General features: G+C 39.7%; 1 protein-coding gene across 1 annotated transcript in view; it reads left to right on the top strand.

Moving 5' to 3' along the window:
* The window catches only part of Aoah (acyloxyacyl hydrolase), a 209,211-nt gene that overhangs the window by 27,064 nt on the left and 154,645 nt on the right, over nucleotides 1-27,502 (top strand). The window contains exons 3-4 of the mRNA XM_059262392.1: nucleotides 17,470-17,536; nucleotides 26,299-26,398. Coding sequence (XP_059118375.1) covers nucleotides 17,470-17,536; nucleotides 26,299-26,398 — 167 coding nt within the window. The remainder of the gene's footprint in view (nucleotides 1-17,469; nucleotides 17,537-26,298; nucleotides 26,399-27,502) is intronic.

Raw genomic sequence — 27,502 nt, 5'->3', positions numbered from 1 at the left:
TCATTGGTTTCGGTTATCATCCCAAAGTAATCATTTTCTTTAAAATGCTACAAAGTCATGATTTAAACATACCTGAGAGATTTCAGTCAATTGCAACCATTATCCTATTGAAGCTCAAATAACCCCTTCTTTGACAAGAAGGTCAGAACCTCCTTTTCAATTTGATGATGAGCTCAGGTAACCCCGGATAGCTTTCTCAGTAACTGGAAGAGCCAGGTTGACAATGAGCTCAGATAACCTGGGACAGCTTTCTCAATAACCGGAAGAGCCAGGTATTCCAATCATGTCTTGTACACTCCTGGAGCTTGAAATCAGTCATTTTTCTTAGAAATCTAGGAAGGTTTTTTGTTTTTGTTTTTGTTTTTGTTTTTGTTTTTGTTTTTTTTTTGTGTGTGTGTGTGTATGTGTGTGTGTGTGTGTGACAATTCATACATTAAGACTAAAGCCTGGGTGCTTGGGAATCCTAATTATACTAATGGTCAATCTTTCTCAGCTTCTTCCATGGACAGGGATAAAAAAACACAAGCATAAACACACGTACAATGTTTAACATAAATCTAATGAGTTCATGGTTCTACTTCCAACTCAAATCCCAAACTACGGGTATTTTTCTTGCTCGCTTTTGTTTCTTGGTTGGTCTCTCTTTCTTTCTTGTAAAGCCCTAATTGTCAAAGCAATGGATAGAACTAAATAGCCCAGAAGTTTCCATTTGCCTGCCCCTTACCACACACTAACAGTCCGTAATATCTGTTCCATATATTTCCTAGTTCTTACTTCATGTAGTTCACATTTATTGAGAGCAGTTAAGATTGGTTTTGCATATAGTTTTCCCATTTCTCCATCTTTTGAAAGCATTGACCTGTATGATCTGAGCATATCACCATTGTTTCAAATACCCATCCAGTCACCAACTGGTAAGTCATGGCCACCTCTCCTGTGGATGTCCCTATAGTAGAAATGAGGTCTAAAGCTTATTCCTCAGGAGGTAGTCTTGGGGAAAATAGCCCCTGAATTCTTGAATGTTGATAACAGGCTCTCTGCAACCTTTAGACTTGAAAGCCACAATTTTTGTGGATATGAATCATTGACTGCAGGTCTCCAGGGATAGCTCAGTAGGTAGGAGCACTTGCTATAAGTCTCAGTTCAAATCCCTAGCAAACACAGAAAATGTTGCACTCACCTGTGACTCCAGGACTGTGAGAATGGAGATGCAGAGACAGGAGGATCACAAGAGCTTGCTGGCTACCAGCCTGGCATCCAGATTGGTGGAAAACCCTGCCTCAAAGGAATAAAGTGGAGAGTGACAGAGCAGGACACCAAATGTCATCCTCTGGCTTCCAGGCATGATCATAGATGTGTGTACGCACGTGTGTGTGCACACACATGTACAAATAACACATACACACACATATACATACGTAAACCCCCAAAATCCTTAGTATGTAATTATTTTCACAAAACTCTTACTAAAAAGTCTAATGTGGGGCTGGAAAGATGGCTCAGCAGTTAAGACCACTTGCTATTCTTGCAGAGGACCCAGGTTTGGTTCTCAGAACCTGTATCAGGCAGCTCACATCAGTCTGTAAACTCCAATTCCAAGGTCTCCAAGGCCCTCTTCTGACCTCCTTAGGAACCAGGCACATATATGGTATACATACATAAAGGCAAAACACTCATATGCATAAAATAAAAATAAATAAATATTTTTAAAAATGAAAAATAAATGAGAAGGCATATGTTGATCTAGTTTTCTTTTTCCTTGCAAATCACTTGTTAGGTTTGACAAGCATTTCAAAAGACACTTTTCTTTTTGTTTTCTGTGAAAGTTAGTGCTCTGAGCATAACATGTTTCAGTGTTCATTACTGAGTGTCCGTGTTCTCAGGCACGCTAGTGCTTTCAAGCGTATGCATTTCCTAACTGAAGGATAGGCCTTTGATTTCTTCAGCTCCCTTGGTTTGGCTTTCTTCAGGGGTTTCCCCTTGTCCATATATCGAATCTTCATTTTCTGTCTGATACTTTACCTCCCTTTTGACTCCTTTCTATCTCTCTTTGTGTGGATGTGCTGAGTGCTAGGGTGGAACCCAGGACCCCATCCATGTACACTAACCAGTGCTCTCACTGGACTGTAACCCACACTGTCTTCGTGTCTTATCATTCAATGTCTTCCTCCCTTCCTCTCTGATTTCTCGGAAGGCCCTGTCTGTTGTTTCCACTTGTTCGGTGTTTATTCAACTTTAAACTTCATTTCCTTCATAATTTCTGTTCTTTCCTGATTTCTTTTATCCCGTATCTGAGTTTTTCTAACTTGGATTTCTTCTCTTCTTTCGTGTCTTTATCGTTTTATTAACAACTCTCATTTTGAAACTCTTTAATCTTTTCTTTTGGCATGGTTTCTGCCGTGGTTTGACTATCTGTGGGAATGTTATTCTTTTTTCTCCCTTATTATAGCTTAGTATGGGAGTTGACCTAGATACATTTCTATTGCTTATTTTTGTGTGTGGAAAATTAATCTTCCAAACCTCTTAAAAAGAGGTGGCATAAGATAGTGTTTCTGAACACTCAGAGCATCGTCTTTGCCGCTGTTGTGCAGTGTTTAAAGTACAGGTTGCTTGTTGCTCAGCTTTTCTGTGTCTTTCCCCTGCCCACTTTCACCTGAGCTTCCTTCAACTCACATATATGTTTAAGCAGCTTGGCAGCTTCCCTGAGCATGGGCCCTGCTCCCAAGGGATCTGGGGTCCAGTTACCAGAGCGGATGGATATCAGACTATTCTAACTCTCAATCCTTCTGAGTTTAAGTGCTGTGGGAAAAACTCCTGGGCTCAGTTGCCATCTTCTGGTTGGCTCATTCAGCTTTCCAGCCAACATCTGACACCTCTAGGCTCTCCTTTGGCACAGAGGCAGATGAGTCATGTTTACATAACACTATGCTGTGTTCATGGGAGTTCCTAAATTTGTTTTAACTGTTTTCTGTGGACTTTGCTAGCCAAGTACTTTGGTGGGAGGTATCAAAGAGATTCCAAAGCTCTACTACTTCCCAGTTACCTTTCTAGTATTCTCCCCTCTGAAGGCTTTAATTTTACATCAATAGTTATGCATTGCTTTGCAGCATCCTATTTTAATTTAGCATTATGTTTTTAAAACTACACCCATTAAGACAATTCCTCAACTGTTCTTTGTCATGTAAACATTTTATGTCTTTGATTTATGCCCTTATTATTGGACATTCAGAATCTGTCAAAAGTCTTCCTTCTATAGTTTGGGTTAGGTTTGAATGTGTCCCCCAAAGATTCATGTACTGGAGGCTTAGTCTCCAGAGTGGTGGTACATTATGTGTCTGTCACAGGTGATGCAGCCATGGCATCACCCTGGGAAGAAGGAACTAGTGCTGATATTATGGAGAGAATTTGCACCTAAGAACAGGTTGTTAGAAAAAAGAACAGATGTGCTAGGCATTCTGGCACATACCTGGGGTATCAGCTATTTGGAAGGTAAAGATCCTGTGCAGCATACTGAAGTATTGTCTCTACAAAATAAAAAGCACTTGTGGAAGTCAGTGAAATGGTACACTGGGTAAAAGTGCTTGCAGCAAAGCCTGACGACCCAGTTGAACCCACCAGAACCCACACAAATGTGGAAGGAGAGAATTGTCTCTGTGAAGTTATGGAGTTGTCCTGACCTCACATGTAAACTGTGGCACCTGTGTCCCCCTTATATCATACACCCACATTCTCTCTCTCTCCTTCTCTCTCCTTCTCTCTCTTTTTCTCTCTCCCTCCTTCCCTCCTTCTCTCTCTCTTCTGTCTCTCTGTCTCTCTCTCTCTCTCTCACACACACACATGCCCACACACACACAGACAGATAGAGAGAGAGAGAGAGAGAGAGAGAGAGAGAGAGAGAGAGAGAGAGAGGGGGAGGGAGGGAGGGAGGGAGAGAACATTCCAAAAAATATTTAAAGAGGCAAGTTTTGGAAAAAGCCCATCATCCTCTTGCTTCCTCCCTCCTACTGTGTTTTGTGCAGAAAGGAGACAGAAATAAACAAATGGGGCTACCTCATCTTAGCCTTTTTGCCTCCAAAACTGAGAGCTGAGTGAAAAATCTCTCTCCATGGCGTGCACACTGCACCCACTGGTTACAGTGACACATGTCACATCTCTGGGTTAAAGAGGGAAACATTGCTCCGTTTTGCAAAGAAGGGATTTACAGGGAGTCACAGCTGTCACTCAAGCTGCCCTTCCACTTGCTGTGCCCATGCCATCGTCTCAGGGTCACCTCGGACCATTGCACCTCGAGTTTGATTGTTCTTTTCCCAGGAAAAGTTATGTTGTCTGAAGGTCGGAAAGGGGAACGGGAAGCTGACCTGTCCTGGGGGAAGCAAAGCAGACAATATGGTTTTCAGGGTTGTGTTTCCTACCCAGCTGGAGAAACTCCAGCAAAGAAAAAAGGTGCTAGGGGTCATCTTGATCTTACCAAAATGTTGGACTTTCAAATGAAACTCAGTACTGCTGTTCAGCTCAAACGGTCGCACCACTTGACAGACTTAAAATCAGGCTTGGCATTCCATTCTGATTTAGTGGCTGTGAAAACCTGCACAGAACGGCTGTGCAGATTATACAGAATAATGAAAAGACTGTCTCCTAGTTAAGGATTTCTTCCAGAAAACACAATAGGCCCAGCCCATAGTGTCTCCTTGGATCTAATATTGGCTTCTGTATGATAATCAAGAATCAGGAGGAATAGATGAAGATGAAATTATGCACATAAACACACACTCATTTAATAATGATTTCTAAGTATTCTTTTTTCCCCTAAAGCCAAAAAAACCCCACAAAATTCCTAGCCTTAGTGGATACATGTAAGCCTCACTCTAGAGAATGATCTCTGGGTAGATCTCAGCCCTTTCAACACCTGAAAAGACTAATGTTTCACACTGTACAATGTCTTTCTGGCCTTCACTTTCACCTATGGTTCTCATTAGTAAACACTTTAGAATAATCTCAGAATCATCAAGAGGGAAATGGTATGGAATCCTTGTGGCCAGCAGTGAACAAAATCACACATTCTGAGTGTCACACCAGAACGTCACTTCCCTGGTCACCCATTAAGAAATCCTTCCCTGGCCACCCATTCAGAAATCCCATCTCCATTAAACATAATAGTTAAGATTTCATGTAGTCTTAAAAGGAACAAAGCAACACGTGTATCCTGGAATATGAAGCCACAGAGCTAGCAATGTGGTTAACTGCTCTCTGTGCTTCAAGGTACTCACTATCAGTTAGTGTTTAACAATACCTGCTCTGCCTGAGATGGGTAAGGCATCAAATAAAATGTCCTTAGCATATCGAAATGTACGTTATGAATAACATTGGCCTTCAGAGTAAAAAGATCTTTAGCTTCAGCTTAACTGTTGACTACTCCTGTGGCCTTAGGCTCTCTCATGCTTGGTGTTCCTGCTTACAGGGTGAGGGTGAAGACTCAACAGCTCAGAAGAGTCTGATAAACAAGGAAACGACAGCCAACTTATATGACTTACCCATGGGAATGTCTGAGGTTTCATTTGCAAATACACATATGCAAGCCTAATGTGTATGGGATGCCCAGTGATCCTTTGCAAACGCTTCTTTGCCCTCTGGAATGGCCATGTTTTCTTTCATTGATGGGCCTTTCCAGTCTTCATTCCCTAGATCTGTAGAAATGTTCTTGTGCCTGCTAGGTCATAAGAATGATCTAATTAATAGTAAATAAGATCTGCTTTGGATCTTGTCTTCAGAGCTGGGAATGGAGCTCAGAGATAGAACAATTTGCCTAACATGCAGAAGGCCCTGGGTTTGGGTCCCAGTAAAACACATCACACACACACACACACACACACACACACACACACACACACACACACACACATCTCTACCTCATAGCATTTGACTAAAACAACCTCCATTATCTGGTGGTACTAAAAACAAAACAGTACAGGCTATAATGAACAGAAACATATTTGTCTTGGAGTTCTGGAGGCCCAAAGTGCAAGTGCATGAGCCAAGTGTCATGCTTCCTCCTCTGCCATCCCGTAACATGACATCAATCTATCCACAGGGGCAATAACCTCTTATTAGGCCCCAGATGCCAACATTGTGGTATGAGGACTAACTTCCTGTTACAGGAACTTTAGGGACACATTAGAACCACAGCTGGTTCCTATCAAAACTCCTATGCTGGTCACCACTTGGGCTGCAGTGCACTTGGAGTGCCATCTAATTGTAGCTTGCTGGGTACATCCATCTCTTTACCAGAGGCTTTGCATGTTTCTACTCCCATGTTTTCTCCCATGCTGAGCTTGTAATTTATCTCTGGGAAGATCCTTCCTTTTCTCACATCCACCACTGCTCCAGGGGCCTCCTAAGTAAGCATCACAGAATCCAGTTGAAGAAAGATTCCTCACAGGGGCCTACTCTGAATGAGAACCCTGCAGCCACTCACTTTGAGAGGAGCAAAGCAATCACAGAAACATGCTCACAGTGCTTCTTATCAAACCAAAGGAAGATGGATTTTCTCTGCCTCTCAGCCAGTAATGCAAGTTAATCAAAGAACACACTAATGTTGCTTTTTAAATTGCCCTGCTCCAGGCTAAGCTACTTCAACATTAGCGTGACTTTAAACATTTCCAAACTGCCTTCCTCCTCATTTAATTATGAACCTCTCTTAAAAAATTCTTTAAACCATATGATACTACAGTGAAAACAACCAAATACTGTGGCCACATTTTCATTTATTTTTATTCTTTTCCTTTCGTTTTGAGACAATGTTTCTCTGTGTAGGCCTGTCTGCCCTGGAATTTACTAAGTAGAAGAAGCTGGCCTCAAATTCACAGAGATCCACCTGCCTCTGCTTCCTGAGCACTGGGGTTAAAGGTGTGCACCACAATGATTGGTGTGGCCACATTTCCAGATAACGAAGGCAAAGTCATTGGAAGGGAAGGCACTTACCCCAGGTCTGAGTTCAATGAGCTAGTGCTAGAATCCAAGACTCTAGAGTCAGGTGACATCAGAGCATCTTGACACTCTCCACAGTAGTAACCCTCAAAAGGAGCAACATGGACAAGAAGGACAACGGATTTTGACTATTTTATTGAGATAAAATCCACATGTATTGTAAGTCATGACTAAAAATGTAACCACAGTGGCTCTCTATGTTTGGAGTTGTCAACTATCACCATTGTTTCAGAACGTTTTCATTACACTAGTGTCTTATTGTTCTATTGCCGTGAAGAGACACCACAAACAAGACAATGTTTATAAAAGATAGCATTTAATCAAGGACTAGCTTACAATTTCAGAGGATTAGTCTAGCAGACAGAGATGGATGGCACTGGAGCAGTAGCTGTGAGCTTTACATCCTGATCTCAGGCAGGAATCACACACGCACACATGCACACGAACACGCACACGCTTACACAGATAGAGACAGACAGATAGGGCCTGTCATGGGCTTTTGAAAGCTCAAAGCCCACCCTCAGTGACACACTTCCTGCAATAAAGTCATACCTACTCCAACAAAGTCACACATGCTTATTCTTCTAACCTTCTAATTCTTTTTTTTTTTTTTTTTTTTTTTTTTGGTTTTTCGAGACAGGGTTTCTCTGTGTAGCTTTGTGCCTTTCTTGGAACTCATTTTGTAGACCAGGCTGGCCTCGAACTCACAGAGATCCACCTGGCTCTGCCTCCCCAGTGCTGGGATTAAAGGTGTGCGCCACCACCACCCAGTTTATCCTTCTAATTCTGATCAGACAGCTGACGCCCTGGTGACTAAGCATACAAATAGATAAGCCTATGGGAGTTATTCTTATTCAAACCACCACAATCATAAACTACACATCGCTTAGCTATCTGGCTCCAACACCCATCCGCCCCACCCCTAAAATTCACTCATCCACTTCCTGTCTTTTTCATTTCTCTGATATAGATATTTTGTATAAACTGAATCATACAATGTTTGGTCTTTTGTGATCAATGTCTTTTGACTAGCACAGTAGCACAGTGGTTTCTTTCATTTTGCATAACTTTAAACATGTTTTTATTATTAAATTCACATCACATGCATCAGAGCTTCATTTCTTTTTATATCTAAATAGAATTTTAGTGTATAGGCATCAGCATTTTGGTTATTAGCCTATTAGTTCATGAGTACTCGAGGAACTGGAATAAACAATAATACTATCAATGTGTAGCTAGAGTTTTCCTTCCTGGCCCACAGTCAGGACAAATCTCTGTCACCTGCCAGTCCCACAGCTGTTCAGACCCAACCAAGTAAACACAGAGACTTACATTGCTTACAAACTGTATGGCCGTGGCAGGCTTCTTGCTAACTGTTCTTATATCTTAAATTAATCCATTTCTATAAATCTATACCTTGCCACGTGGCTCGTTGGCTTAACGGCATCTTCACATGCTGCTTGTCATGGTTGTGGCTGGCAGTGTCTCCCTCCGCCTTCCTGTTCTCTCAATTCTCCTCTCTGTTAGTCCCGCCTATACTTCCTGCCTGGCCACTGGCCAATCAGTGTTTTATTTATTGACCAATCAGAGCACATACAGACCATCCCACAGCATCAATGTTTGAAGATGTATTCTCAGTTCTCTCTGGTTTCCAAGTAGGAGTAGAATTCCTGATCCTATCAAAACTTTTTCAACTCTGTGCTAAGTAATTTGAGGAACTTCGAGACCAAAGAAGCTGCACCATTTCACATTCCACTGTTGTATGCAACTTTGGATTTTTATTCACTTTCAACACTTATCATTTTTTATTATAGCACATAGTAGGTGTTAGCTGTATCTCACTTAAATTTGGATATAAGCAAGCACATTTTTCTTAGTGTACTTGATGTACATTTGTGTACTATTAAAAATACCTATTCATATGCTTCCCGTATTTTAATTGTAATATTCATCTTTATTATTAAATTACATATTAATATTTATCCAGAAACTTCCATCACATTTATATTCAGCTAACCTGATCTTTCTTGATCCTTCTTAAATTGTTCATTAAACAAAGCCAGCCTCTAAAGACAGCACAACAAAGTGCATCCATTTATTAGTTTTCAAGTGTATCCCTGATGTGGATTGATGCAGATTCTAGAGACCAAACCCCTGTAAATAATACTTGTCATGGCATTAGAGACAAGCAAGAATAAGAGAACTTCATCTCTCCCAGATAAGCATTACTATCAGTCAACCTTGGGATCCGTTCATCTTCCCGGAAACACATTCATTCTGAGTATTTTTAAAGCTTTCCGACCATTTCACTCACTTCAGCAAGCGAATGGAGTCAAAGGATTCTTGTCCTTTTCTTGATCAGCCTTTCTGATTACTGGCCTAAACTGCGGTTAGCTAGTTAGCTGTTCAGTTTCAGCACTAAACACCATTCCCCGCAAAGACATTGAAGAACCTGGGTAGGAAGGCTTCCCTACTCAGAGAGTCAGAGGAGAGGCTTGTCCCATAGACCCAGGGTCATTGAAGCAGCTTTCAAGGACAGAATCTTCTCTTCTTCCAGGTACAGAGAAGAAAGAGCTTTGCAAATGGACTTTTGTTAACTCTTGCAACCAGGAGGTCAGGGTATGGGATGGGCAGGTGCAGGGCAAAGCCTCGGAAGGCTAGGGAGAGCTATTTAGTCGGCAGAACATAGATGAGAATTGAAAGACATTGTGCTGACAAAGAATTTCTGCTGTGAGAAGACATTCATCAACACACTGGGGCTAATTCAATTAGCTGGTCACTGTCCAGGGAGTGAATTCTCTGAGGACTCCTTTATGGGGGTCATTCTCACAGCTCCTGGGGAGTTTCTGATTCTCTTATGATGTACCTAGAGAGTGAACAATTTTATCTGATTTAAAATTTCCCCACAGCAGCCACCATGACTCCAAGATAAGGCTCCTATCTGCAGTCTCAGAGTGGGAGAAATTAGTTGTACATTCCTTACATCTAGATGAACCTCTGTGTCCTGTTTACCTAAGACAGAGAATTGTAGACTCCTTCAATCCAAAAGAGCCCCTGATTATCCACTTCTAGTTTCTGCCTGATTATCAAATACTAGCCCTGTCCTTACAAACTCAAGTCAGTTTCTGTCTGAACTGGCTAGATACCACATACCTCAAGGTCCTGTGCTCTTTTACAGCACTGATCAGCCTTCAACATGGGCTCAATGCACAAAGAGAGATTTTTTAAATTTATAATTGGAGAATTGCCTTCCAAACACTCTTTGAATAAAAAATTTGGTCAAATCAATCAGCTCAAAGCATAAATTCATGCAGTTTCAGAATCCTAGAGAGAACTCACCCATGATCCCCTGAGGCAGCAAACCAATAGCACTAAATGGCTTCAGGTACCTGTGCCTCATTAACAGGTATTCCCTGGGTCATAAAGTTCTGCTGTGGATTCCACTGGCTGCAGAAAATCTAGAGGAGACATCTGTGGAAAGGAAAATTATTTACACCTTTTAAATTAATAGTTTACTTGAGCAATTATCTACAAAACAGAACACAGTAAAACCAAACAAGTTACATTCATGAATCAGCTCTCAGAATAAAGCAAGTTCACAGGCATCCATCCAGTAGCAAGATCTGCCAGCATTCTAAGAGCTGAAGGAATCGAGAAGAAACAATTCATTGGCTAATTGGTCATGGTTCCTCCCATGTTTAACAGGCTCAGCTACTGTACTCAGCCCCATGTTGATTTGGTCTTATGGTGCAGGAGCCTGATCTATATCAATTCACTTTCATGAGTTTTATTTGCCAATTGTCTATTTTTTACTTCTTGTTCTCTTACTGTTATATTTAAGGAAATATTGTCTAACCCAAAGACACAAAGATTCATACCAATATTTTCTGTGAAGAGTTTTATCATTTTAGCTCTTACATGTAGGTCCTTGGTCCAACGGGTAAATATTTGCAAACTAGTATGAGGACGGTGTATTAGTTACTTTTCTATTGCTATAAAAATAAATAAATAAATAATCCATAACCAAGGCAACTTATAGATAGATAGATTGGTTTATTTGAGCTTAAGTTTCTGCAGGATAAAAGTCCAACACCGTAATGACAGACATGGTGCTGGAGCTAGAAGCTGAGAGCTGAGAGCTCACTCACATCATAAACCACAAGCAGGAAGCAGAGAGAGTAAACTGGGAATGGTGTGCAGCTTTTCAAATCCACCCCCAATGATGTACTTCCTTCGGCAAGGCCATACTTCCTAACCCTACCTAAGCAGTGCCACCAACTGGGGACCAAGTATTCAGACACTCAACTCTGGGGGACATCTGATTCAAACAACCAGAGTGAGTGACCTCATTTATTCTTCTGCTTATAGCTGTCAGTTTTGAGAGTATCATTTGTCAAATTTCCTCATTGAAATTGCCTTGGCACACTTATGCCTTGACTATAAGTTCAGGGTTTCTAGCCTTTGATTCTATTTCATTGGCCCACTAGTCTTCTATTCAAATACCACACTGTATTGACTACTGTGGTTTTGTAGGTTTCAAATTGTGAAGTGTGAGTCTTCTTTGTTTTTCTTTTTCAAGATTTAAAAAAAAACTATTCTGGGTCATATGATGGTTAGGGTCAGTTGGTAAGTTTCTTCAGATAAGTTAGGATCATTTTGGAGATGGCATTGAACCAGTGGGTCAGATTAGGAAATATTGCCATCTTAATACCATTAACTAATTGATTCATCAACAAGGTGTGTGTTTTTGTTTATTTGGGTCTTCCTTAACTTCTTTTAGTAATATAATTTTAAAGAATATATTAGCATGCTTTTAAGAAAGTGTCTCATACAGTAGCCCAGGTATCCTGGAACTCACTGTGTAGCACAGATTAACCTCAAAATTGTGGCAATCCTCTGGCCTCAGGCTTGCAAGTACTGTAATTACAGGTGTGAGCTCCACACCAAACTGTTCTGTATTTTTTTGTCAATTTTATTTTTTTATTTTGTCAAATTTATTTCTAAGTATTTAAGTCTTTTTGATACTACCATAAACAAAATAATTTTCTTAGTTTCATTCTTATTTGCTCAATTCTGCTTTATAGAGAAACAATTAATTTTGCATTATTGATTTTGTATCATGCATTGTCATTACATGCATTTATCAGTTCTCATGGTTTATTGATGGATTCCTTAGGATTTGCTACCCACATGTTGATATCATCTGTATAATAGTTTCTTTTGTTCTTTTTAATCTGGATGCCTTGCATTTCTTTTGGTTGACTAAGTATCCTGGCTAGGATTTCCACTATAATGTTCAGTAGAAATAGTGATGCAGACATTCTTGCTTTTCTATTATCTTATAGAGAAAGTGTTCTAGCTTTTGTCATTAAACATCATGTTAGTAGGGGAGTTTTGTAAACAGCCTTTACCAGATTGAAGACTTCCCTTCTTATTACTAGTTGGGTTTTGGTAGAGTTATTTTATAGAGGGTGGAGGGAGTGGTATCACACAGAGTTATAGTGTTCTGTCAAATATCTTCTCCATCTATTAGATGATCACATGAGCTCCGTCCTTTATTGATGTAGTGTGATATGATAGCTGATTTCAAATGTTACACCTTGCATTCTTGGGATGAATCCTACTTGGTCAATGTACAACTTGCTGGGTTTGATTTTTATCATTTTGTTGAAGATCTTTGAGGTTATATTCATAAAAAATTTTGGATATATTTGGCTCTGCCTCCCGAGTGCTGGGATTAAAGGCGTGAACCACCACTGCCCAACTGGATATATTTTTTGAAGGTATGCATTTGATACTAGTCTCACAGAATAAGTTATGAAATATTCCCAACTCTTTCATTTTTTTGTAAGAGATTTGATGAATTAGTAGAATTTGCTAGTAGAACTTTCTCAACCTTTTCGAGTTTTCTTTGGAGTAGTCTTGGATGATGGTTTCAGTCTCTCTATGTGCTACATGTCTATTGATTTTCAAGTCCTAGTTAGCCTTCTGTGTCTTTCTGGAGATCTGCCTGCTCCATCTAAGTGTTTGTTTTGCGGCCATGCAGCTATTTGCAGTGCCCCTTGCAATTCTCTGCTTCATTAGGCTCAGTGTCCATGTGGAATTTGATTCTAACTGCCCACTTCCAAAGCACAGCATGTTTGAAGTCTTATGCCTTGTTATAAAATACAAAGTAGCATATATATGTATATATATATATATATATATATATATATATATATATATATATTTAATAGAAAAAATTAGCCTTATTTACCAAGAACACTGAAATGCTGGGGCATTGTCTTAGTTTTATTCCTGTAAAGAGACACCATGTCCATGGCAACTCTTATAAAGGAAAACATTTGGTAGCGGCTGGCTTACAATGCAGAGGTTTAGTCCATTATCATCACGGAGGGAAGCATGGCATCACACAGGCAGAGAAGGAGCTGAGAGTTCTGCATCTAGATCAGCAGGAAACAGAAAAGGAGAGTGAGATGCTGAGCCTAAGTTGAGCATCTGAAACCTCAAAACCCATCACCAATGACACACTTCCTCCAACAAGGCCACACCCACTAATGGGCCTGTGGGAGCCATTTTACTGACACCACTACAGGCATTTTCCCCACTTTTATTCTGTTGTGACCTTGCCCTCCCAGCTAGCCCTAGGTTCCCTAGTTTGAGATCCAATTAGACAAGATAAGCTTTTCTGTTGGGGTTCAATTTCTTCCAAGGACAGCTCCCTGTCCATAGATCCTAAGTTTAACTACTAGGGTTCCACTGTAGACTCACAGGTGGAGAAATGGAGTTAACATGTTACGTGGTACAGGTGGACCCATCTGCCAAACTTCACTGTGTTCCCAGAAGGCAGGAGGAGGTTGCGTTAGAGTTTCTAGTGCTGTGATAAACCAATATGTGCAAAACAAGGCAGGAAGAAAATGCTGATTTGACTTATAGTTCCACATCACAGTCCATCATCAAGGCAGTAATTCCTAGTAGAAATCTGGAGTCAGGAACTGAAGCAGAAGCCATGGAATAACATTGCTTATTGGCTTGCTTCTCATGATTTTCTCAGGCGGCTTTCTTTTACACTACAGGAATACCTGCTCAGGGGTAGTACCACCCACGGTAGCCTGGGCCCTTATACATTGTGGTAGTTTGAATAAAAATGGCCCCCACAGGCTCATAAGGAGTGGCAAGATTAGGAGGTGTACCCTTATTGGAGTAGGTGTGGCTTTATTGGAGGAAGTACATCAGTAGGGGGCGGGCTTTGCTCAAACCAGGTCTACTGTGACATTCACTTCCTTCTGCTTACTGATCCATATGTCGAATTCTCAGCTCCTTCTCCAACACCACGACTGACTACATGCTGCTATGCTTCTTGTTATGATGATAATGGACTAATCCTCGGAAACTATAAGCCATCCTTGATTAAATGTTTTCCTTTATAACAGTTTCCATGATTATGGTGTCTCTTCACAGCAATAGAAACTCAAACTGTGACATACATCAAACATTAATTGAAAAAATGTTCTGCAGGGTTCCATAATGTAAATATGATGGAGGCATCTTTTCAGTTGAGAGTCCCCCCTGTAAAATGATTCTAATGTGTCAAGTTGACAAAAAAAAATCCAGCTAGCACAGAGGATATCTTCTTAATGGGCACATATATGTATTCTCTGTGTTCTTAGACATTGATTCAATTCAGCAGCACCTCTGGGTCTTCTCTTGCTGTGTACTAAAAACTAATCAGCTGAATGGAACTCATCCCTCAAATGAGCAACAAAAGGAATACAAGCTGTGTTTCTTTCTAACTCCAAAAGGTATCTTTTAAAAAATTTCTTCATTTAATTTTTTTATACAGTACATTTTGATCTTTTTATTTCTTCTTTCCTAACTCCTCCCAGATCCTCCCTGCCTTTCTACCCATGCAATTTCATACTCATTCTCAAAAGACAAAACAGAACAGGAAAAACAACTACAAAAAACTTAAAAAAGAAAATTAAGACAAACTTAAAAAAAAAGAAAATCAATGTGATTTTAAAAAATGACAAAACAAAAAGTACACACACACACACACACACACACACACACACACACACAGAGAGCAGTTTGTTTTGGATTGACAAACTTCCTGGATTAAACTTCCCAAGAGTTAAACTTCCCAGTGAAACCGTTGAAGAAAATTGACATTCCCTACCCCAGCAGGTATCAATTGCAAATGGCTCTTTGGTTAAGGTTCAGACTTTGTTTCTGCCTCCCCTTCTCGTTGCTGTGTTATTGTCCGTTTTGAACCTGTGTGTGCTAATGTTCTCTGCACATTCATATGTATATCAGTCCTGTTGTCTCCAGAAGACATTGTTTCCTTGAAGTCACCCACCATCTCTGGTTCTTATGATCTTTCTGCCACCTCTTAGATCTCTGAGCCTTGAGGGAAAGAGTTTGATAAAGACATTCCATTCAGGTTTTATTGTTCCAAGGGCTCTCATTCTCTACACATTGTCAAGTTATGGATCTCTGTGTTAATTCCCATCTATTGCAAGAAGCATCTCTGATGAGCATTGAGTGATGTTCTACACTCTGTGTATAGCAATATGTCATTAGGAGTCATTTTATTTCTACATTCATTTAGCGTAATAATACTGGTTTGCCCCTAGGCTCATGTTCTATGCAATGTTGGGTTCCTTTATCATGGATGGATTTCATCTTATGGAATGTGCCTTAAATCCAATATTTTTGAAAGTGGCTGATTACTCCCATAGCATTTGTGTTGCTGTTGCACCAGTCAAAGGACAGAGCCAGCCACTAGATTAGACAGAGAGACCAGACTGTGGTGGCACACACCTTTAATCCTATCACTTGAGATCTCATGTCTTTGCTTGGAAAGCACACATGCCTTTAATCCCAGCAAGTGACATGGCTGGGTAGAGAACGGTATATAAGGGGTAAGGAGACAGGAACTAAGCAGCAGTTCAACTGAGACCCTCAGGGGTGAGGACTCAGAGACTTTCAGTCTGTGGATTCATGGAAACAGGATCAGCTGAGGAATTGGCGAGGTGAGGTTGGCTCTGGCTTGTTCTGCTTCTCTGATCTTTCAGTTTTCACCCTAATATCTAGTTCCAGGTTTTGTTTTGTTTTATTTTATTATTAAGACCAGTTAGCAATTTGTGTTACAATTTTACCTATTCTATTGGCTACCACTTTGCTCTAATGATGTTTTCATTTGCTGTACACAAACTTTTAGCTTTGCAAGTGTCCTTATATTAATTGTTGGACTTAATATCTGTGATATCCATGTGCTGTTAAGAAAGTCCTTTCCTGTGCCAATGAGCTCAAGCCTAGTCCTTACTTTCTCTTCTATCGGGTTCAGAGTACCTAATCTTATGTTGAGGTCCTTGATCCATTTGGGTTGATTTTTGTGTAAGGTGATAGATATGTATCTATTTCCATTTTTCTACATGCAGCTACAGTTTTACCAGCATCATTTATTGATGATGCCATCTTTTCTCCAATGTGATTTTTGTTTCACTTGTCAAAAATCAGGTATGCATGTGTGTGTCTTTAATTCAATTCCATTGATCAATGTGTCTGTTTTTATGCTGACACCCTCCTGTTTTTATTACTATAGCTCTGTAGTATAACTTGGAATTGGGGTTAATCTCCAGCAGTTCTTTTGTTATTCAGGATTGTTTTAGCTATCCTTTGGTGTTTTGTATTTTCATATGAAGGTGAAGATAATTTTTTTTCAACTTCTATGAAGAATTGTGTTGGAATTTTTATGAGAATTTAATTGAATCTGTAGATTGTATTTTCACAGTATTAATCCTACCAATCCTCCAAAGAAAGGAGATATTTCCATCTTCTGGTGTATTCTTCAATTTATTTTTAGGGTCTTAAAGTTTTTCTTGTACAAGTCATCAACTTGCTTGGCTAGAATTATCTCAAGATATTTTATTTTTTTGAGGCTATTGTGAAAGGCAGTTTCCCTAATTTCTTTGTCAATATGCTTGTCAGTCAACAGAAGAGATCCTAGCCAACATTCTTATATTCCTTGATGTAAAAAAGAAAATGAAATCTTTAATTTTATAACAAACTAATGATCTTCAAACATCTGCAGAATCTTTTATGGGAAAGGTTATTTTTTATGGGTATGAGTATTTTGCCTACATGCATATCTGTGGACCACTTGTATACCTGATGCTTGAGGAGTCCAGAAGTGGGCATCTGATCCAATGGATTTGGAGCCACCAATGGTTGTGAGTCACAATGTGGATTCTGGGAATGGAACCCAAGTCCTCTGGAAGAGCAACTCTTAACCTCTGAACCATTGCTTTAACCCCTGGAAATGATATTTTAATAGCAGTAACTTTAAAATTACCAAACCCTTAGAACTAGTACTCAAATGAATCATTAGTTACTCACTGAGTCTTAGTCTTAGTCATAAACACTGACTCATGTTCTAAACTATGATAATAAAATATATTCTATTCACCTTTTTTGCCTTAGAAAAACTCTTCTTGAAAACCACCTGCTATTTCTTGGTTCAGATGTTTGGATCAGACATCATAAAACTGTGAGTATGGCACAGGAATCTGACTCAGTTGCTGGCACAGGTCAGAAGGCAGCTTTCTGTTCACTGCACTTAATGGAGAAAGGCTGGCCCTGCTCTCCCTGTCACAATAACAGAGGGAAACTGACACCAGATTCTAATGCTGTCCCTTCAGTAAAGGCTCTCTAGAAGTACAGTGTGAAAATCTGGCTCCTTTTCTCTCCAAGCACCTTCCATGCAAGATTTACAGACAGTACCACCAACAAATAACCCTACACTATCCACTGACATGGTGACTGACCCTGTCTCTGAGCTCCTGGCATTGGTCCTGCTCTCTTCCAGTGGATTCCAGACCTCTGTCCTCAGGTGTCCTAGCCTATTACCTCCTAGCCCCTCTGTGGCATCATGATCTGTTTATTTTCTTTATAATTCTCTTCCTTCTGTCTAGACCACACTTTGCAGCACTGGCTGTAGCAGGAATCTTAAAAGTTCTTATTAATAAAATCAAACCTGAGGCCAGTTATTGGGGAGAACACTGGAAGATCAGAGAGCCAGAACAATCCACAGCTACCTCACCTTGCCGGATCCTCATCTGGCCTTGCTTCCTCAGACTGGAGGCCTCTGAGTCCTCATCCAGAATGGGTCTCAGTTGAACTGCTGCTCAAAAGCCTGAATGCTTAACCAGCCAAATGCCTTTAGTTTCTGGTCCTCACTTCTTATATACCTTTTTGCTTTCTACCACCACTCCTTGGGATTAAAGGCTTGCTTTCTGGGATTAAAGGCGTGATGAGTCACCATGCCTGTCTATATCCTTGAACACATGGATTTCTGCCTCTGGAATGCTAAGATTAAAGGCGTATGCTACCACTGCCTATCCTTTATGTTTAATATTGTGGCTGCTCTGTCTCTGACCCAGATAAGTTTATTAGCACGCACAATATTTTGGGGAATACAATACCACATTTCCTCTCTTTTTATCTAAAATTTAAAAAAACTTATAACTAATACAAGAAAAATTATATCCAGTAAGTATATACAATATACACAGTCAAGATTACATTAACAATCTCTAGTCCATTAACATTTGACAGATTCAGATAAAAAACTCCATTATATATATTAACAATATCCAGTCCAATAACACTGGATAGGATGAGTCATGTTCATGTTCATGGCAGTCTCTCAAAAATGACCCATGTTACTCAACTTGAGCTCACAATCTATACCCCAGGAAGCCAGGTACAGTCACAGGTCCAGGCCATCTATCCTCAAAAATCCAATTCAAGTGGAATAATAGTAAATTAATCCAAATTAATAGTAAAGAGTAGAAAAGGGAGGTTTGTACAATGTGGCCACACTAGGAAGAGGGAAAAGAGATGCAGTGATGCATTCCAGTTCATCATCTGTTCTAAAATGAAGCTGACGTTTACATAGAGGGCCAGCAATACAAACCTCTAAGCTGGTCATTGACTCTTCATTATCTGGCTTCAGTCTCATTCTGCAAAGCATTCTAACGAGTGATGAGAACTGTGGAATCCCTGTTACAGGAAACAAGGTTACAGGAAACTCCTCTGACTGGAGCCAGGCTTCCAGGCTTCTTCATCTCCCAGCGTGAGAGTCCTGGGGAAATTCCCATTGTTGGGATCCATATTTTAATAGTCTGATAGTCAGACTGAGGGACACAAGTGTCTCTTTAGAATAACTTAATAGCAGAAGTCAGGCTTACATCCACACATGGTTGTCTTATGTGTGTGACTTAGTTATTCACTCAGTTCATTTGAATTATACAACAAGCACCTAGACCCATGTCCACAGACAAACTCTAGGACCATGATAATCAACTGAGTCTAGCCTTCTAGTCTCTCTCTTTTATCTTGCACACTCCCATGAACATCCTAGGTTCTGTGTTAATCTTTTTCTCCATGTACTTTTACTATTTTTAATATATATATATATATATATATATACACATATTTACATGCCAGCAAGATGGCTTAGCAGGTAAAGGTGCTTACCACATAAGCCAGACCACCTGAGTTCCTGGGACCCATGTAAAGGTTGAAGGAGAGAACTGATTCCACAAAGTTGTCTTCTCACCTCCACATCTGTGCCATGGCACACACTCCTACACATCTTGCATATACACATGATAAAAATAACTGTATATATAATATAGTATATAATATGTACAACCTTTTAAAATATGTATTTTTAGTTCTTAACATAGTGTCACATTTTATATATCATTTCATATGTGCCACTTCAGTGTGAATGTCTGAGATCACGAACATAACTCTCTCAGCACTATAGCACATTCACTCTGACTGTGTGATACTGAATTGTATCTCTAGGGTATTGTTCATGCACTCTGTCACTGATGACCACACAGGTTGTTCTCTGGATATCTCCCATATACAGTGCTCCTCTGAATATTCCTATAATAAGTGTGTGGTTAGCCCGAGAGTTGGGTATATAATGGTGAAGCTTAAAAGAAATTGTTACCCTCTAAAATAATGTAGCCTAGAGCCAGAGAAGTTTAAAGACAGAAGTTTAAAATCATGCAGACCGTGGAGATCTGTGTTCTGCATGTGCACCTGTCTCTATTACTGCTGAACTTATCTATTACAGAAACTGATCATTCTGGAGTATGGCTGTGGCAGGGACCCTATCCTTTACCCCAAACGCCAATTATTGCCATGGCCTATGAACTGAAGTCAGGCCTGTGGCCTTGTAAGTTTTCCTTAAATTTCAAAATCTACCAATACAGGAAAAAATAGTATCTTCGAATGCAAACCTAACTATGGCATTCCCTTACATAACATTCTTCAGGATCTGCACTTCCTTCTCAGGACTCCTGGCCCCACACATAAGACTCTTCATGAACTGGTCCTGATGGCCCTTCCAAATTCATCCCTTGCTACCTCTCAGCACACCACATTCTCACACTACAGACAGGTTTGGTCTAAAGACTTTTACACTTGTTTCCTGTGTTTGATACATCTAAAACCTATACCCAGATACATCATCCTACTTCTTTGGAGCTCACATCCAGGTCATCTCTTCTGGAAGCTTCCCTGATCCTCTCCAAGCTAATAAGGATATTCCACTTCTACCACATACAAGCAAATTGGCACATGCACACATTCACACATGCACACAACAGTATGCTGTGCAAACTTCTAGAACAGCACTTAGGACATGTGTTTACAATTTAATTACCACTCTACTTTTCTGGGTCCCTGCTAAGTTGACAGCTTTCAAAAGCCTAGGAGTACATTTTATTCATTTTGTGTGTATTTCCAGGTATTCAGCAAAATCCTGACTATATGTCAAAGGAAGAAGGATGGAAAGGGGGTGGAGGAAGGGAAGAAGCAGAGCTGGATGGAGGATAGACTGTTTCGGAGTAAGACAGATACAATAAATGATTCTGTCCACCACTTGTCTATAGAGGTCTAGCACCCCATCAGCTCCAATGCCCTATAAGTGCCAGCACCCCGTCAGACCAGCACCCCATCAGTGCCAGCACCTCAACAGGACCAGCACCCTATCAGGACTAGGACCCTTATGTCTCATAGTTATAACAAAAAAGAAAAATTTTCTAAGTTATTAAAACATTTTAAATGCCATATTCTGTAGATCTCTGAAGGGTTTGAAGATGACCTGTCTAAAATATATCAGCTCTATGCTGATAAGGATCTCTCTTTGCATGTGTCTTCCTCTTACTGCTTGTTTTAAACAGTCAGAAGCAACTTGGAGTTGACTCAGGCCCTGAAAATGACAACCTCATGATTTAATTTTACCTGAATAGCTGCCTTCCAATATGAAATGGATTTCCTGACCTGGAGGCCAGTTCTCCTATTATCTCATACTAGTCAGTTCTCAATAATTCATGAACTAATTATGTAGCAATTTTATTTCCTATTCACAGCCATAGCCATAGGATTCTGTAAAGAAAGAGGGAACCTGAGAAATAAGACATTCAAAATTTACCATGCAGTGTCTGGATCTATTTGAACTATTGTAACAAAATACCTGACACTGGAAATTTTAGAAACAACAGAAATGTACCACTCACAGATCTGGAGACTTGGAGTACAAGATCAATGTGTCAGCAGATTAGATGCCTTCTGAAAGGTTCACTCTTTGCTTCATATACACTGCCTTCTTTTTGCAAACTCATGAAGCAGAATTGTCAAACAAGTTACTTGGGCCTCCTTTCTAAAGGGGTATAGATCTCATTCATGAGCAGAGACCCCACAAATGCATACATGTTTGGGGAGAACAAATATCAAGACCATCTAGATACCTAGAAGAGGCTATCTAGGTAGAAATCCATCCTAGCCGGTCTCCAGGTGGAAAGTCCCCCCATCTGGTCCTGACCTACATTGTTCTCAATGTTGCTTTAGAAAATCAAGCTCTGGGCGCTCTAAGTATCATCTTGCTTCCTGGTACTCAACTGTTGCTTCCCTGTGTCCCAAGTCCAGTAGCTCTCAGAGATCAGGAAAGGACAACATTTTCATAAGAAAACTAAAGAGCAGAAATTACAACAGTTATCATATGACTTAAATATAATGACCTTTATTGACATAAAAAATACAAAGCATTGTAACTATTTTCTTCACAAAATAGTAACAGAATTTATTAGACTCAAACCAAGTGTAGTGGCTCACACCTATAGTCCCAACTCCTACAAGGCAAGGCAAGCTCTCCCTCTGTGAGTTTAAGGCCAGCCTGGTCTACATGTTAAGCTCCAGCCAGCCAGGATTGCACAGTGAGAAACTGTTTTGTTAAAGAAAAGAAAAAAGAAAAGAAAAGAAAAGAAAAGAAAAGAAAAGAAAAGAAGAGGAAAGAAAAATGAAAATACCTACAATATTCCCCAGATAGGAAGAGACCATGATCATGAAGGTGATTTTCCCAGGGCAAGGCTCACCAACTGCAATGTAGATGGGCTGAACCCTGCGATTTGCTCAAATGTGGGAAATCCAATTGCATGATTTGTGAGAGTGGAAGACCATGTTTACCTCTTCCCTGTTACAAAAAAATTATAAATATATATTTTAAAACCTAAAAAATCATGAGTTCACAATGATAAAAAAACTCATAAAAGAGTGACACTAACTCTTTGGAATGAGGTAGGCTTCCTCCCAACTCCACCTGCCCTTCACTAGCTCAGTTAGAGCCCTCTTTGAAGAAGCTTCTGTACCCAGACCTCACCTCTGGCTTTTATACACTTTTGGTCTCCTCTTCTGCATAGGTCCCTGAGCCTTGAGGGGAGGGGTGTGATCCCATTTAGGACTGAGTTTTCTGGTTGTGTGAGTCTCTGTGTTAACTCTCATCTACTTCCAGGAGCTTCTCTCATTAGGATTAAGTGATGCATTGACTCAATAATAGCAAATGTTTAAGAATAACAACCTTTAATGTAAATGGTCTTAACACATGAATTACAGACTGAGTGGATTCAACTCACATTTTTCTTCATGAAATTCACAAAACTAGGAAGTATGTCCAAAAACTGAGAATTAAAGGTTGGAAAACAACCTACCAAGCGAACAGAAGTTGCATTTAAGCTGATCTGATTCTCATGTCTGATAACATAATGGCAAACCAAAACTAGTCAAAAGAGGTGAAGGTGGCCACTGCAGATTAATGAAAGGAACAGCTCATCAAGATGATATAATTATTGTAAGTATGTATGCACCAACTCATGAGGACCCAATTTTTTTTAAAAAATGAACACTAAAAAGCATAAAAGGCCACATGTGTCCTAACACAAAAATAATTTAAGGCTTTACACACCTCACTTTCATGCCTAGATATGAGTCTTCAAAATTAAAAATCAGAAAAAGTTCAGAACTAAAGTATACTACAGATCAACAACATTTAATAGATATCTCTAGAACATTCCATGCAATAAGTAGGGAATAAACATTCTTCTCAGAGACACATAGAAGACTCTCTAAAATTGCTCACAATAGAATCCACAAAACAAGCCTTATGCTACACAAAATAATTGGAATAACTCCCTGCATCTTACAAAACCACAGTGGAATAAGGCTGGAAAGCAATCGCAATGCTAACCTCAGACAACACATAAATACCTGAAGACTGAACAATACAGTTTTAAGTGGACAGTATGACAGGGAAGAAAATCAGGGAGGAATTGTTTTAATTCCTATATCAAATGGAAGTACATTCCACCACGACCTCTGGGGTACAGACAAGTTATCTTAAAAGGAGAGTTTGTGCCTCTAAATGTTATTTCTTAAAAATCAGAGACATCTCCAAAAATAATCTAATGATATACCTCAAGACTTTAGACAAAATTAGAAACCAAACCCAAAAGCAATATACAGGAACACACACACACACACACACACACACACACACACACATACATGCATACACACACCTATCATGGGAGAAATTAATGAAAGAGAAACCGAAAGAACAAACAGCATTACTCAGAATTGGTTCTTTGAAAATATTAATAAGATTGACAAATCTGTAGCCAAACTAACCAAAAGAAAGTGAAGGAACAACCAAATTAAAACAAGAGACAGACAGATTCCAAAGAAGTCTGGAAGACTGTAAGAGAATAATTTGATAACTTACATTCCAAGATGTTGAAAAATCTAAAATCAATGGTTAATTTTCTAAATGCATATTACCTGTCAAAGTTAAAGCCTCAGGCACAGGTTAAACAGACCCATAACAAGACTGGGGTAACTATTAAAAGTCTCCTCCAAAACAAAATCCCAGAACTAGACAGGTTGATGTTGAATTCTACCAAACCTTTAAGGAAAATCTAAAGCAAACACTTCTCAAATATCATCTGTGTCCCAATGGAGTTGAATAGACTCAGCCTTCAAGTCCCATTACCTGTGGCAATTGTGACCTCTCACTTAGATCAGCCTCTGCTCAATGCCTGCAGATTTCCTCACCAAACCCTATATTCTGGAGACTCCACTGCATCTTAGACCTTAGCTCCACTACTTTATGCACAACCTACTCATGAGTCTATGTCCATAATCTGGCCCTGCTATTCATTGTCTGATCTTGGTGTATTTCTAAGGTGTTGCTGCAAGCTCTTATGACTCTTTAGCGCTTATGTTGTGCATGTGAACAATGCCAAGTTCTGTTGCCAATTTAGAATGTAGCCCAGTCCCCTTGGACCACAGATGCAGCAGCCTCTAAGTAGACAGCTAACCCTAGAGAATTATTTCTCCAGCATACCCATTTTTCCAGGATAGTAACTTGAAGTCTCTGTGTTTTCAGACACCTTCTTTGTAAATGAATTTGCAATGTTACAATGCTTGTAAGAGATGGGATTCTGATACCGCTCCTGCTGTCATTATGAAACTCATAGTTCGTTTTCAATAGTATTAATCTAACAATTAAAGATGCTTTGTTCACAGCACCTTGTCTTCGACCATAAACTTTCTCACACTCCTCTGTTCACCAACCTAAACGATTTTCATAACATTCTGCTTTGAGCTCTAAACCTCACTAAATGCAGAGAGCAATAACCATGCCACAGCCTGAATGAAATTTCCTCCACCAAACAATGTATTTCATTACTTTTGAACTCAGCCTTGCTCAGAGTTTTAGGGGATAGGCAAAATGCAGCCAGATTATTTGCCAGCCTATACTATAAATGACCTTCAACCTCGTTTCAGGTGTCCTTGTTCCTCTTTGAAACCTTATACAGTCCTTTCTGACTCACTGCATTTCTATACACATTATTGTCATCTGAACTCTTATAAGAATTACCCATTATTCTCTCTTTACTCTAGCCCACAGCTCTCTTCTGTATTTCTCCTGTAAACAAGTTCAGAAGGCCTATGGCCTACACAGCCAGGAAGTCACCGTAATGAACTCATTTCTCAGTAACAATTTTCAGTGTTCACCACTTTTCTCATTGCTTTGACCAAATGCCTGGCAAGAAGAAACTTAAGGGAGAAGAAATTGTTTGGACTTGTGATTTGAGGGGACACTGTTCATTGCTGTGGTGAAAACATAAGTCAAGGTCAGCTGCATCACCACTTAAGTGGGGTGGGGGAAGAGGGAGTGTTAGTGCTCAGAAAGCTTCCTCCTTTTCCCTCGCTCAGTAAGTCTGGACCCATTAGATAGTACCACTCACATTCAGCCTCTCTGTGAATGCCCTCACAAGAGGATGCTTTTCCTACATCATTTAAAAAGAGTAAACTTGACGATGAAGATGAACCATCACACCTTGTTTTAGCTCCTTCGAATCTAGACACAACCGCAGAATTTGAAGACCACTGTCCTTATGGATTTCTCCATAAAAGAAACAAATTAACAATAATATTTGTCTTTCACAAGAATAAGAGATATGTTCAGTTTAAAAGGGAAGAGATGATTTGGATTATATATAAGAAAATCATTTTAAGTGTGTAAAACTATATATAAGTAAAGTAGTTTTTTCTATTAGGTTCAATAAACCTCAAAATATTATTCCCATCTCATCATATCCTTTCTTTTTTCCTTTCCCAATTGTTTTTGTGGCTTCTCCTGAAAATAATCCAGTGTTTTTCTGAGAGGCTCAGGGATTGTGTGTCCCATCTGTCCTCGGGACCTTACTCAAGAGACAGGAGAGATGAGTATGGCAGGAAAACACAATGCAGTAGTTGTGCTGGGTGAAGCTCTAAGGCCGGGTTGTGAGGGCATCAGAATCCATTCTGGGGATTTAACGGCCTTCAATGTGCTTCTGCTTCCCAATGCCTGAGAGATCTTAATAGCTTTTGCTTTGCTCCATTTCCCGCCAGACTTGGTGAAGCTATGAATGCTGATGTGGTGTGCCATGCTCTGGAATTTTGCAAGCAGGATGCTGTCCAATCACAGTGTCATCTCTACCCCCTTCCCCAGGTGAGTGAGTTCTGCTCTGAATGTCACTTTCCAATAGCCTCTAGGCCCTTTGGAGATGTTATAAAGGGAAACTTGGCTTCATTTGCTCAGTGGTTTATGGAATGAAAACTGAAGAGTCAAGGCTAGAATCTGCATATGAAGGAAAACATGCTGTATTTGTCTTTCTGAGCCTGGGTTACCCCACTCAGTATAATTTTTCCTGTAAATTTTATAATAGAATTTTTCTTTTTAGCTGAATAAGATTCTATTTATCTATGTATCACATTTTCAGTATCCATTCATCAATTGATGGATGTCTAGAATTATTCTGTTTCCTAGCTCTTGTGAGTAGAGGTACAATGAACATGGATGTGCAGTGTCTCTGTGGTGGGGTAGATAGTCCTGTAAGGACATATCCGAGAGAATTATGACTGAGCCACATGGTAGATCTAGTTCTAGTGTTTTGAGGAACCTTTAGAGTGGCATCCAAAGTGGATGTACTAGTTTACAATCCTGCCAGCAGTGTATAAGGATTACCTTTTCTTTACATCCATGCCAACGTTTGCTGCCATTTGTATCCTCAATAATCCTTGATGATGGCCCTTCATTCTGATTGAGGTGAGACCGAATCTTAAAGTAGTTTTAGTCTGCAGTTCCCTGGTGGCAAAGGATATTGAACATTTTTTAGAATGTTTCCCAGGATTTGTAATTTCTTTTGAGGACAATTTAGTTTCACATCATTTTTAAATTGGCCTTTATTTCTTAGAGTCTTCTTCCTCTAGTATATTCTAGGTACTAGTCCTCTATTCTATGTAGAAGTGACAAATAGTTTCTTCTATGAGCTGCATCTTCCCGAACAGTTTCCTTTGCCATGCAGAAGCATTTTAGTTTCATTACATCCCATTTGTCAATTGTTTGCGTTTCCCCTGATACCAGAGTCCTATTCAGAAAATTGTTACCTATACATACATATTGAAGTTCATCTCCTACTCTTTCCTCTAGTAATTTCAGGGTATCAAATCTTACACTGAAGAATTTGATTCATTTGTAGTTAATGTTTTCGCAAGGTGAGATACAGGCACCAAATTTTATTTTTCTAAATGTCTATGGCTAGATTTCCCAGAA

This window comes from Peromyscus eremicus, chromosome 5 (assembly GCF_949786415.1).
Source record: "Peromyscus eremicus chromosome 5, PerEre_H2_v1, whole genome shotgun sequence".
NCBI lineage: Eukaryota > Metazoa > Chordata > Mammalia > Rodentia > Cricetidae > Peromyscus > Peromyscus eremicus.
The sequence above is the reverse complement of the archived record's forward strand: the minus strand, read 5'-3'. Positions and strand labels throughout refer to the sequence as shown.